The sequence below is a fragment of the Cottoperca gobio genome, chromosome 3, assembly GCF_900634415.1.
Source record: "Cottoperca gobio chromosome 3, fCotGob3.1, whole genome shotgun sequence".
In the NCBI taxonomy this organism is placed as follows: Eukaryota; Metazoa; Chordata; class Actinopteri; order Perciformes; family Bovichtidae; genus Cottoperca; species Cottoperca gobio.
The window spans coordinates 13,998,821-14,012,814 of NC_041357.1; the positions used below are offsets into that span (position 1 = coordinate 13,998,821).

A 13,994-nucleotide genomic window follows, 5' to 3' on the forward strand; every position below is an offset into this window, starting at 1 on the left:
TCCCCTGAACACAGAATATTAATGCTTGTCACTTCAAACAACAAAACACTTACACACACAAAACATTTTCATATTAGATATAGTTGTATGATGCATATCTACGCACTTCTGCAATAGCAGAATTTGACATAGTGACAGTCTCTCACGTTTTTCTTTTGTTTAATAAGAAGTCACAAATAAAATTCCACATTTGAAATGGTAAACTGGAGTGAAAAAGTGACCTTTCATCACTGATTTGTCTCAATGATGAAGAGAAACGTTTCCTCTCCCATTCCTGCTTCCTGGGTTGCTATTTGCACTGAGTCGATGTTTTTTATTTGGATGAACCACCCGCCGTGCAGCGCTGACTCAAACTTCCGCTGTTTAGTCGGGTCGGTCTTCATGTAGAAGAGGAAGGATAGAGTGCTCTCGTCGCTCATGGTGATCTTCTTCAGCTTCTGCTTCTCGCACATCTGCAACAACAACAAACATGTAGATTTCCATCACTGAGAGCACAGTGGCAGTTCAACATCGTGGCAGTGAGATGATTCCTTCGCTTGCAAGTATCACAATCATAATAATCAACACGCCGTCATTTCTGTTCTGTTTAATTCAGCAATTAATTTTTTTTTGTCTAATTACATCATTCTGACAAAGATAAACTAGCTAATGTTATGCTATCTTAATGCTAACAAAACGCTGGCTCATCATGCGTAATTAATATAGGCTATCGGTATCTTACAAAATGTAACCCATAGCGTTAGCCTACCTTTGTGTCTACTGCTACATATACTACATTTCGTGTTTTGAATCGTTTCCACTGTGTAGTGTTTTGTGTTAGTTTAGCGGTTCCTTTTGACACTTCGGCTACAGTAAACAGCCAGCACATTGCACTCTTGCCCTAACCTTTTCAAAAATGGACGACTTGCTTTCACTGACGTCACATTCCCATTCCTTATGAAACAAAGATTCTCTACAACATTCATTTAACGTCACTTCCTCTAAAAGAAGTAAGGATGGATGTAGGCCATTTAGGCCTCTCTCAACGACAACAATGACATTTTGTAAATATGCTACATCAGGGGTCGGGAACCTATGGCTCGCGAGCCATATATGGCTCTTTCGATAATGCAATATGGCTCGTTTAACATTTTTTAACATGATTAACAAGTAATATATAATTATATTGTGACATTTTAAAGTAAAAACATTTAGCAGCGGATTTGTTTTTAGTTCTCCCCTCTCCTTTCCTCCGCTCTGTCTCTGGCTGTAGGTGAAGGTGTGTTCACACGTGTGTGCGTAGGGGGCGGAGCCCCGCCCTAAGCGAAACCGAGCAGAGGAGAAACTGCACAAAGCAAGCAATAGACCGGGGGTGTCAAACTCAATCACAGGGAGGGCCAAACACGGTCCACATTTATTGAACAGGATACACATATTTGATAAAGTGCAAAAAGATATGGAACATATTTAAGTCAACTGCAAACGGATTGCTGAGCAGTTCAATTTAAATTTCTGAGCTGCAAAGTCGGCAAATGCGCTCAGTTTAATGCGCGGTGGAGATGGTTTGTCAGTGTTTGGAAACACGCAGTGACCAAAGTTTCCTTCTGCATCAGAGTCTCCCACAGAAAGCTCGGCTTAGAAAGCTCTCACTGCATCATACATGTCCGTGATCACACGGCAATGAAGCAGTGAGATGCTTCGTTATGTCGCACAAACAGTCCAGCTCACATCGCCACTTTCGTCCCAGAGATCTGTGGTGTCTTTCCCTTTGCTTTCCAAAAACTTTCATTTCATTCACACATTTAGATACTTCCTCAAATGTCTTTCCCCGTGGTTGTTCCATGCATTGATGTAATTACCAAAACCGGCGGGCCAGTTATGACAGACATAGGATATTTTCTCGCGAGACGGATATAATTGCCTTGAGTTTGACACCCGTGCAGTAAACACTGAAACGTGCACATAAATGAGATAAATAACGTAAGCGTTTAGTTTATTTAATAAAAGAGCACATGTTCAATGAAACACTGATACTGCTATTAGTAATCGGAGACGTGTTATTCTTAAAAAATGCACGCATAAAGTTGCATTCAAATTTATATATTTTTATATATGGCTCTCAAGGAAATACAAAAAAAAATATTTAGCTTTTATGGCTCTCCCAGCCAAAAAGGTTCCCGACCCCTGTGCTACATGGTTCCCAGACAAAGAATCCTGCTAACGTTGGTGATTCCCTGACTTTTCATCTGGTGCCATCATCAGGTATAAAATTGCGTTTGACCAATATTCTTGTTAATCAACAAATTCCTGCAAAACTAATAACATTTACATCAACCTCAGCTACCTTTTGTTTAGCGATAACTAGCACATGTCAGCATCCTAACACGCTAAACTAAAATGACAAACTCGCTAAACATTATCCTGCTAAACATCAGCATGTTAGCATTACCACTCTGAGCATGTGCAAATGCTCATGTTAGCATTTAGCTCAAACCAGTGATATGCCTATGTACAGTAGCCTAGCCTGCTACAGCCTCACAGAGAAGCTATCATGACTGTGGACTCAATTCTTCACCAAATGCATTTTTCCAAACCTAATTTGATATAAGATAGATAGGCTGGAGAGATACATTGGTGTACAAAAGTCAAGAAAGTGGAGTTCATAAAATGGAATAAGAGCTGTTTTCATGACCTGTTGTGACCTCAAATAATGCAGACATAAGGGGAAAATAATCTATTTCCAGTTTGTTGCATTGCAATAAATGAAACTGGGATGGTATTTCCAAAATGAATCACCTTCTGGTAAGAAATTAACAAATATAGAAATAAGAACAACATTGTCTTTGCTGTTATTTAACAAAGAGTCACATATCCGACAGAATCAATCAGTTTCAGCTGTAAGGTCAAATAACCTCCAGCAACGTATGCTACAAGTATCTGACGGCGAGTATACAGAAACATAAGTCATTTATACTGTAGAATTGCTCAGGCAGGACAGCAGGTAATACACATTTATGTATACCAAATGGTAACAAAGGCACAGGGACACCAAACATGTTAATTACAACCGGTAACATCCGTCTGCTAATTGCCTGAGAATGGTCACAGTGGCATCCTACTGTCTGTCAAATGCAGTGGAGAATACACAGGGTCAGTCACTGTCAGGCCAAACAACAAGTTTGTAGGGACACAATATAACTAAATGAGACTATATGATACATTTCCGTAACAGAGACTATCATATGTCGTCTGCCACTCTCTTTCAACAGATAGAGAAACAACATCAAAACAAGTGTTGCTAACCCTTAAGTAGACATACTAAGTGGATAGTAAAATATGTGCTCTGTCTGTGAATACACTGCTCACCCAACAAAGATTTTCCACTTAGGTGTGTAGATAATATTCATGTCCGAGTCAAGTGCCCCGTCGTTAGTTTAAGAGTCATTGATTCAGAGTACACTTTATTAGATGCTTTAGCTGCATGGCTCAAGGAATCTTGAGCCCAGTTTTTGGTCGGTCCACAACTTCAGTCCAGACTGAAAAATCTCAACAACTTGCCATTAAAATCACATTCATGGGGATCGGTGCATCCTACTGACCTTAGTGGTAGCCTCAATTTTCATCGACAGTAACACCACAGACAGGTCAAATTGTAACTTATCCAGAGATACTGTATATTTCAACATCTACAAGATGAATTGTTGCACATTTTTTTGATACAGTCATGGTTTACTGATGATGAATCCTGATGGATTTGGTGACCCCTGACCTTTGTATCAAGTACCATCATCAGGAAAAAAATATCTAAAAATGTTTGGGAACATGAATGTTTGTACCATACATACCAATGGCAATCCATCCAATAGTTTATCTCGACATTTCACTCTAAACCATAAATGTTAACCTAAAGGTGGCACTAGATGAAAAGGCAGAGGCAGATCACCAAAGTTATCCTCTGGGGACCATGAATGCCAAACATGGCACATGGTAATATAATATTATTATATAATATTTTTGATATATTTTAGGAAAGCTAAAAACATCAACCTGTTGGTCTTGCTAGAGCAAAAGTCCAGTTAAATCTAACAATGTGGACATGAACTAACTCCCTCACTCAGTAACAGTTATTACCTCCACTTGTAGGAACACCTTCCCCCCTTCCTTGCAGCACCTGAGAAAGCAGTTGGAGTTGCTAAAGTTTAGGACCACTGGAATTCCTTCAAAAATGACACTGGTTGACTTGTAGATGTAGATGGTCATCTCCTCTGAAATAAAAACAAACAAGAAATTCCACAAATCAATCAAAAACCCATCTGTGCCTAGAGTAAATGAATGTTGCTGCATGCTGCTCTGAATGACAAACCTGGATTCTCTGAAGCATAGAGGGTCTTCTGTGAACAGAAACTTTGGAGGTAATAGTGAGAGTTCACATGTTGGATTGGAGTGTTCAACGACTTTAGCTGTCGGAAACTTGTACCTCCTCTTGGAACTAAAAGCCACAAAGGGAACAATCAAACAAAGGGCAACATTTATAATTCATCCCTTTGCTAAGAAGAAAAAGAAGAAGTGAGATTCATTCCTCACTCACTGTTGCATCTGTATATGAATAGTTATAGTGCACATTAGTGAACTATAACTCTGATCAGATTTACATACATATGAATGCATTTTTACCCATAAAAGGAAGATGTAATTCCTCCCGCTTTTCCGAATTCCAAGTGAGATCCATGTTTTTATTGGTCTATATTATGTATTTATTTTCAATTTCTCTCTTGAAAAACAGATCTTGATCTCGTTGAGAGTATTTGTATAAATATATATTAGAATGTAGAATATATCAAACAAATAGAAGAGTCTAAAACCCGACTTACTCACCAAGCACGACCTTGCTGGATTCTGACACCATGACAACATCATTAAAGGTACATCCTGTCCCATGACATCCCTGACAGGGGCCCCCACTATCGCAGCCCCTCCCTCTCACCACAGAGATGCAGGTTTTCTTCATGGAAATGATGAGCAGATCCCCCCTCTCCCCATTCTCCTTGTTATCAGCGCCACAAACTTTCTCCTCGATACCCCCGTCCTCCTTTCCTGTTGCATCCTGGCCCACTTCATTCTCCTCCATATCTTCCTCCCTCCTCATCTCCATGCTGAAACTGAGTATTGTGGATTCCTTGGACACAGGCTGTAAAGTATCCTCAGCCCGGGAGGACATGCCAGTGTGCTCGTTCTTTCTGACAGGCCTTGTGCACCGTCTGGAGACCAAAAGGAGAGGGATCGAAGTGGACGTGGGGTCAGTCTGAGCACTAACTCTGTGTCTGTTATTGGCTGTGTAAAAATTCTACCTGAAAACACCTAAATGCACAGCTACTGTCAAAGTTAATTTAAATGTCATGTCATGTGGACCTATTTCCAGTGCAAATCAATATAATTTAATACAAGAATCTGTGTTACCATATGATTTCAACATCAGATAATGTCATGTTAGCAAAGTTCGCATTATGTTTTATGTCTATTCCTTCCAATTACTAACAGGATGAAAACAGGTATACTATAGTGAAAAGACTTAACAGGCATATTTTTGCATTCTGACAAACACACACATCATTGGTTTGGGGAAAACAGCTTATAATGTTTGATGTGACAGATTGGCATGATGAATCTTTCTCTTCAAATAATAAGTAACAATGATCTTCTTTTATGCAACAATTACATCCGATGCTGTGATTTTCAGCCATCTCCGACTGAATGACTAGAGAGAGAATAGCATCTGAAATAGAAACTCTACCTTAAAGGTGTTCGGTGTGCAATACTGTGGAAGCCCATGAACTCACCAGCATCGGAGTATCTTTTGCTAACGCTTGAGCCAACTCCTCCGGTGTGAGATCCTGCAGGTCCATGCCGTTTATTTGCATCAGTTTGTCTCCTCTCCTGAGAAAAACAGAAAACATAGAAGGTATATACTTTATTAAGGGTTTTTAATTCAAACTAAGGACATTATTAATATAACATGTAGTAAGCCATTAACTGGGTAATCTCCATCCTTTTGGCTGGTGTATCTCCTCCTGTTGTGTTTGCTGTAAAACAGGTTTTTTTTGTGGACTTCCGCTTTTAGCATGAAAGATGAAGAAGCTTTGCTACGACGCCTCTTCGGCATGTATATTGTTTTTTAAGGCTCTTTAATAGTCAAGAAAACTAATGCACTGTTTGACCACTTTACCTTCTCAAAGAGAGCTGCAGAGCATCTGGATCAAAATCAATGTATTACTGTACAACTTTTCAATCTTTAAAACTGTAAACTGTGTCAACTCTTAGAAAGTGCCAAATAAGTTAACCCTTGTAAAAAAGAATATCTCAATCAGCTTCTTAATATGACTAATGGGCTCCTACATTAATACACAGTCCTCTGGTCAGGTCTGCAGTTGTAAATGTTAATAAGTTGTTGATAAATCAATGTAGTTGCTCTCACAAATGTTCTATTACTGCTGTGAAAACTGAATATTAATCTGACAATTACTTTCTTGATTAATTAATTGTTAATTGTTTAGTCTGTGAAATGTAAAAATGTTGTATTTCCCAGAGGCTAAAATGACATTTCCAAATGTATTGTTTTGTCAGACCAACAGCCCACACCATACAAATATTGACTTCACTTTTACATCTGAGAAAGTTGAACAGGAAATCACATATGAGGAAATGGAACCAGAGTATTTGAGATTTCTTAATGTTAAATTACTGAAATGATTCATAGTTTAAGAAATAGTTGCTAATATATTTAATCTTTTTTAAGAAATCAATTAGTCAACTAATTGTTTCAGTCTGATTATCATAATTAAAACAAATAATTATGATTTAAAAACGTATGCCTTATTAAAAAGAGAAGGTAAAGGGGGAGTAGCAGTATTTGTTCTGTTGCTTGAGCTTTAGATGTCAAAATCACATTTCTTTAAAGGTTTTAATGCTGTTGTTCTTAAAGAATCCTGTACAGTATCAGTTTTTGTTTGTTTTTTTGTTTATTTATTGTATTTAATTGAACCATGCACTGGGAAGCCCTTTGTGATCTGTGCTTAAAAAGTTTGTTACAAATAAAATTATTTTTATTCTAGTGTTTATTCGTAAAATAGTATGACACAATAAATGTTACGATGATATGTTTTTTGTGTTAGTGTGTGATTTATACCTGACAAACGATTTATCTCCACTCTTTTTTTTGTACTTCATCACATTTTCCACTTCATACTGGTGCTTTCCTTCATGGATCTGGTGGACGATCAGCACGCCTCCATTAACCAGAGAATCCTGACGTTTAGGAATAAAATAACAAACTTTACATCAGCACATATACACAATCATATCTTTTAAAAATGTATCTAACATATAGTGGTTTTCAGTGTTAAAGATTCTGTCACCCACCTTCAGATCCATGGTGCTGACAGTGTCCGCTGCTGATAGTGCCAAAGACTGAAGCCGACACCAGTGACCATGCCGCCCCTTTAAAGCCCTCAGTGTGTCTGTGCTTCTGCTTTGCCTGAACAGAAGGGGAAGAAGGAGGGCCACTGACCCAGTGAGGGATGTGGAACTGATGCCACAAGAGGAAGTCAATGAAGGTGTACATGGTGTATGATTTTTTGTTAGAAAACATAACTTGAGGAGAGAATTCATCAGTTAAAGCTTTTTATTTTAGTGTTAATATAGATGTTCTGCAACAATCACTAACAGCAGCAGAGGTCTGAGTAGGTTGTGTTATCTCACACTCCTCATCCTGTGCTGCATAATACAGTCAACATATAATATAAAACACATTTTTTTCTTTATTTAATCAATGTTCACTTCCTTAATTTTTAGCATTACTAATAACCTGACAGTAGTGTTACCGTTAAAAATTATCATAAACCCTGAACAGAGAGAAGAGGAAATAACCGCTTGTTTTATAATATGTCACATTAAACATGGTAACTACTGGAAGAATATCACTTCCTCTGTGACAGTAAATAACTGCAGTGGATATAAATATTTACTAAGATGGTTCTGCAATGCGAGAAATTAATTAATTAATTAATCATTATTCACAAATTAAGCGATGTAGTGGACTAGAAATATAAAATAGTATAACATAGACATGCTCAAAGTACAAGTACCTCAAATTTGTACTAAAGTACAGTACTTGAGGAAATGTACTTAGTTATATTCCACCACTGATACCATTGTGTTTATTATTGGGTGGGGTATTCCAGTTGTTGAGTGGCAATGTTAGGTAAAATCCTCATCTGAGGCTGGTTCCTGCGTACCTGTTGTATGAATACAAACCAGTTAAAAATAGGAAAATAGCAGTTTTTTTTGTTTTTAAAGCATTCAGCCACATCTTCAAGGCCATGAGCTGAACGCTTTGAAAAACCAAGTGGAACTTGTTATAAGAATGTTTTGGTAGAAAAATAAAAGTAAAAGTTTCTTTATTATTTCCCAAAATGTCAAACTATTCCTTTAACTAGATGTCATCTTAACTTCTTTCTAGCGTGCCACAGTTGTCTTAGTTCTTTGTGTTGCTGTTGTGTTAAAATATATTTTAATCTCAATAGGACTTTTACCTGATGAAGTAAAAGGGAAAAAAAAGAAAGTCTTACAGTAATCCATGTGCACATAACTATATCACTTACTGTTTTAATACTGGGACGAGTTGTGTTACTAAATTTATACAAGCACACACGCTGAAGCTATTTCCAGTTTTCCCTGTCGAGCCAGTGAAGTCCAGCTAAATCTGTAGGGGCTGAGGTGGATTGAGTTACATGAGAAGCACATGCCATTGTCGCAAAATGTCTGTGGACCACCGTCCACTGCAGCACGTTCCCACCGTCTCAGAAGCTTGCACAAGTTGACAATCCAAACTCAAACAGGTACTGTGATGCACTGAAATACACTGTATTTACATGAGATTCTACTAGACGTGTGTACGACTGCTGAGAAAATTGTCCTCCTGGTAGCAGCTGAAGGTTTTGAGTAATGTTGACGTGAGCAGTGCATTCTCTAGTTCAAGTAGGCCTACTTATGTGAGCATTGATGGTAAATGGTTAAAGCTCTGTAACACATTCAATAACACACTATTTCAACTTATCAGATGAAGCGTAGCCACTTTGTGTTGTTTGGAATTTACATCTAAAGTTTTGAGTTAAAAAAAAACAACGTATTGAGTTCAAAAGACTCTTTAGCTTTGGCCAATGTGTATATTTTATAGACAGTAGAATGTCTGCGATGATCTGAAGCACATTAAAACTGATGTTTCTTGCTTAATGTGGATAAAAAAATATAAATACAATATCATTACCTTTTATAATACAATAATTTTCCCTTTTGTTGTGCTGTAAATATGTTTGGATAGTTTGCAACAGATTGAATTTGACATGAACACTGTACTAAACACAAGTAAAGTGATCTATCAAAGTAAACCATTGAGTAAGAGTAACATGTTACAGTTTAAGCAACTAACTCTGGTTACAGAGGCTTTTGAAAGTACTACTAACCTTCCCACACTTGTTTCTGACCGTATCTCGTACAGTATTGTCTCAGTGTGTATTTGTTGTCTTTGTGTGTGTTTCAGATGGTGATACTCGATGTGTTAATAATAGGGGGTGGCCCTCATGCCTTGACCCTTGCTACCTTGCTATCCAACCCTGACCCTGATACAAACTCAGAGCCCAGACATGACTTACCTCTTCACCCCTCACGCTTGGACCCTTCGAGGCCTCAGACAAACCCAGAAACATCAAACAACAAACGCTACAGCGGCAAGAAGACGAGGAGGGCCACAGCTGGTACCGACTGCTTGACTTTACTCACTAAATCATAATTATGAGATACAATTTTATAATTTTTCATCAATAACAATCATAAGTCATGACAAACATGTATTAGATCAAGTTTCTAAATTGAGAGTCTCACATTATAGTAAACTTGACCATTGTGTTGGTCAGACAAAACAAGCAGTTTTGAAAATGTTAACTTGGACTCTGGAATATTCTGATGGATATTCAATAAATTAGCAGATTAATCGATAATGAAAATAATCACTAGTGGGAGCCCTATTTGCAAATTAGTAACCAATAAAAAAGTTGTGATTTGTAGTTATTATCTTATAAGCTTGACTTAGTAAAAATGTATTTAGGAACAAAATAAGTCGTTTTTGAGTCAGTAAGTCATCATCTCATATCTTAATGTAGTAATTCATCAATCTTATTAGTTATTCATTCTGACTTAATCTTGATTTGACTCATTGTTTTGATTTCGTATCAAATGATTAGTATTATTATTAAGTCTATATGTTGACTGGCTGACCGTCTGTATTGTTGATTTTCCTGGCAGGGTTGAGTTTTGAATTAGCTTGATAATCAGACTCAACTGTCATTTCTTCACTTCTTTCATTCATTACATTTGAATTGCAGTCAGACATGTAGGTCAACCAGAAATGAGGTTACCTTACCAAATAAATCACCAAATAAATGAATGATCCTTTGTTCCTGTTAACACTTCCGCATTTTGACATGCATGTGATGTACCATAATCAAACAGACTTTTGCTTCCTTTTTTGCTCCCTAGTCTCTTCCTCACAATTCAGTTCCTATGTGATTTGGCAGGCCCGACATTGGAGGAGCATTTAGCGAAATCAACGATATCACAGAGGGTCGATTGCCCCCCGCTGAGTTTCCGAGTGGTAGATTCCTATGGAGAGTGGACCACTCTGTGGGAGAGCCAGTTCACAACTCTGAACATCCCTCATCTGCGCTCACACACACTAGTGCACACAGACCCTTTCAATAAGGTATAAACACAAACAACTTCCCCTGAAGTAGAAACAAGGAAAGTGCTTTTATGGTATGAACGTAAATAAACACGTGTGTATGTGTTTTATTTTGTCAGAAAGCGCTGCAGGAGTTTGTTTTAAAGTCAAACCGTTCAGCTGAGCTTCACAGTCTTCCAGACCAAGTTTATATTCTGGACGAAAATGCATTTTTTAATGACATGAGGCTCGGCAGGAAGGAGAGGAAACGTCTGAACATCACCTCAACACTGAAGAAGAGTTTGTGCTTCAGTCTGCCAGGAACCAAACTAAGTGTGGATTTCTTTAAAGAGCAGGTTGGGCACACAGTATACCTGTTTGTGTGTGTGTGTGTGTGTGTGTGTGTGTGTGTGTGTGTGTGTGTGTGTGTGTGTGTGTGTGTGTGTGTGTGTGTGTGTGTGTGTGTTCTGCATGGTATGTTTAATGTTACTATGTTAGTTTACTGAATAAATGAGATACACAAAGAACAATATATTAAACAATACTACTAGCATTGCATTATAACTCCACTTATACTATATATTTGTAACTCGTTTGGAAAGATTTATGTCTTCAGTAGGAACAAAGGACTTTGTGGCTGAGTACCACGGACAGGGGGGAGTATGAAGAGATGAACTAATACATTGTTGCTTTTGGTCTTAAACAGCATGGGCACCTAAATCTGAGCATTGCTATTTTCTGAATGGTTAAGCTGGTGATTGTGAACATGCAGGTGGAGAGATACAATTTGGACAAAGTGCTGGTGAAGGGAACAGTGGAGCACGTCAGCCCTGTGGCTGAGGACGAGGAAGAGGTGCAAGCAGAGGCTGACTGGATCAAAGAGGGGGAGGCCAAGAGAGTGACTGAAAGGAAGAGAGTGGAGTATTTTGAAGTCCAACTTCAAGAAGGCATCATCCTAAAAGCCCGGCAGGTCGTTATGGCTACAGGTCCAACCCGCGCCCAGATGGCAAACATCCCTTTATGGGTGAAAAGCATTGGAGAGAGCTACCCAGAGGAGCGTTTGCAACACACAGTGCACCTCATGCACCACCTCCCAACTGCTCGGCAAAAACCTAAAGACACAGATAATCAGAGACAGAAAGAGACTTTTCCCCCTCAAGGTAAGTCAGCTTTCTTCTGAGGGTTATGTACCATCACAATAATACAGACCAGCTTTGCAGGGAAACACTGTTTAAACATTTTTCCTAGAGGATAATTAGTATAAAATGTAATACCCCTTTGCTAGTGTTCTTTTTTTGCCAGAATCTTCAATAATACTTTGCTTTCACCTGATGTTTCTGTGCTTCTGCGGACTTCAGTGGCACTTTGATCCCCCATCCTCGCTGCAACACTTTCCTTTACGAGTATTGTATGTGTGTCTAGAATTGTGTGCAGTGTGTGAGGCAGGGCAGAGAGTAATGGTAGTTGGTGGAGGTCTGACCAGCGCTCATGTCGTCTCAATTGCGCTGCAGCAAGGTGCCAGCCATGTGACATGGGTCATGAGGAAGCACCTCCAGGTCTAGTGACAGTGTGAAACTGCATGTAGCGCAACCATAACTGTAGATCTACCTGTCTGCCTCTGACACATGTATCAGTCATCATTGTTTCTTCTGCAGTTAAAGCAGTTTGATGTAGGAGACGTGGAGAGTCTGGTGGGTCGTTACTCCCACACGGAGCACGGCATCAAGATGGATGGCCAGGCCTTCCTGCGGCAGTTCTATAATGAACGGAGTCTCCACAAACGGCTGGCTATGATACGCCAGGCGAGGAAAGGAGGGGCCGTCACCCCTGAGGCCTACATCCATCTACAGCCGTTCATCCAGAATGGACAGGTGGACGTGAAGACGTACTGTCAGGTAGCAGTGCATGTTCATCCCATAGGGTGTGAGGTTGAGGGTGTAGTGCATGAGATGAGGTAAGGTGAGGTACGTCAAAGGTTTTTTTCCTGAATCTCATGCAACTGTCCAGGTGAGTGAAGCCAGCTGGTGCTACAGGAGCCAGGCCTGGAGTCTCTCCCTCAGCACTGGGGACCACTGGACTGGAGATATGATTTGGCTCGCCACCGGCTGCAAACTTGATGTCAAACAGGACCCGTTGCTTTCTGAGGTGATGAAGGAATTCCCCATTCAGGTTGGTTGGACAAAACATTTGTAAGCTACTTATGTACTGTACGTTTTAAAAGTGAGGACAGGGGGACAAAATAAAAGTATTGTTTGCTTTTAAAATGACCTGAAGAGCAATGTATTCATTTTTCATGATGTAACCTGAACAAGGCAACACTAATAGATGCATAAAAATTCTCCGGCTTGTCCCTCCACGAAGGTGATAGATGGTTGGCCGTGCATATCAGAAAGCTTACAGTGGGCAGACGGGTGCCCGCTCTACCTGATGGGGCAGTACACTGCTCTTCAGGTTGGTCTTCTACAGACAGTTTCGGTGTGAAAAAAAGTCCAAACAACAATCTTTGAAATTATTTTATAGACTGTGTGTGTGTGTGTGTGTGTGTATGTGTGTGTTGTGTGTGTCCAACACACACAGGTTGGACCTCACGCAGTAAACCTGGCCGGCGGACAGGCTGCCAGCATGCGAATCGTCAAGGACATCATGAGCCATCAGCAACAGGACAATGCTGAGGCTTCTGAATTGAGTGGGGAGAAATCTAAAACTGAAGAATATATTCAACAAATGCAGGGCCTATTATGGCTTTGAAGTTACCATTTAGACGGAAGAACTAACCTTCACATGTGTGTGAGCAGCCTCTTGTTGACTTAATGGATGGTCTTGATTACATGGATTGCACTTAAATAATTGCTGTGAAACTCACTTTTTTGGGGAACAATAATAAAAAATGTATTTCAAATAAACACATTTTACAATCATTATTTTTTAATAATAATTAACCTAACTTATTAATAAACTTTGATGTATGTAGGCCTATTAGGTTTTTTGTGTGTTCCTCATGATTGGTGTAACATCAGTGTTTACAACATGACAGATGTAAGCAAATATACTAAGCCATTAAACATGTATAAAGCGTTTTCCCTTATCTGATCATTATCAAGAGTCTAAGAATAATATAATATGTTATTCAGATTGTAAACAACCCCGAGATGAATGTGATTCTGGGTTGTATAAGTGAAATTGACTGGGAGCTTCAGCCCTGTGCACGTGGTGGGGCTCACTCTTCAATTGCATAAAGGATATT

The 13,994-nt window shown here is 39.1% G+C and overlaps 2 protein-coding genes across 3 annotated transcripts; one reads left to right on the top strand and one right to left on the bottom strand.

Annotated features, from left to right (window-relative positions):
* Positions 1 to 142: 142 nt before the first annotated feature.
* Positions 143 to 7,504, bottom strand: LOC115028658 (uncharacterized). Its single transcript, XM_029462553.1, is given in 8 exon segments — positions 143 to 452; positions 4,111 to 4,244; positions 4,343 to 4,468; positions 4,855 to 5,203; positions 5,205 to 5,237; positions 5,817 to 5,913; positions 7,163 to 7,281; positions 7,396 to 7,504. Coding segments are annotated over 8 exon segments (1,095 nt in total). The 5' UTR covers positions 7,408 to 7,504; the 3' UTR covers positions 143 to 227.
* A 1,272-nt stretch (positions 7,505 to 8,776) lies between these two features.
* Positions 8,777 to 13,569, top strand: LOC115005809 (uncharacterized). 2 transcript variants are annotated; one of them, XM_029427760.1, is made up of 10 exons: positions 8,777 to 8,873; positions 9,575 to 9,788; positions 10,608 to 10,792; positions 10,891 to 11,106; positions 11,523 to 11,910; positions 12,173 to 12,306; positions 12,406 to 12,645; positions 12,758 to 12,919; positions 13,112 to 13,201; positions 13,328 to 13,569. In XM_029427760.1, exons 2-10 carry the CDS (start codon positions 9,575 to 9,577, stop codon positions 13,496 to 13,498), a joined length of 1,800 nt encoding a protein of 599 aa, XP_029283620.1. In that variant the 5' UTR covers positions 8,777 to 8,873; the 3' UTR covers positions 13,499 to 13,569. The 2 variants fall into 2 exon arrangements, with proteins under 2 accessions (XP_029283620.1, XP_029283630.1); XM_029427770.1 differs by lacking the exon at positions 13,112 to 13,201.
* The last annotated feature ends 425 nt before the right edge of the window (positions 13,570 to 13,994 follow it).

What these genes read in the sequence shown, in the direction of transcription:
- LOC115005809 (XM_029427760.1), top strand. Translation starts at nt 9,575, where the DNA reads ATGGTGATACTCGATGTGTTAATAATAGGGGGTGGCCCTCATGCCTTG. An exon ending in GACGAGGAGGGCCACAGCTG is followed by an intron (nt 9,789 to 10,607) that starts GTACCGACTGCT and finishes GTGATTTGGCAG; the next exon opens with GCCCGACATTGGAGGAGCAT. An exon ending in ACACAGACCCTTTCAATAAG is followed by an intron (nt 10,793 to 10,890) that starts GTATAAACACAA and finishes TTATTTTGTCAG; the next exon opens with AAAGCGCTGCAGGAGTTTGT.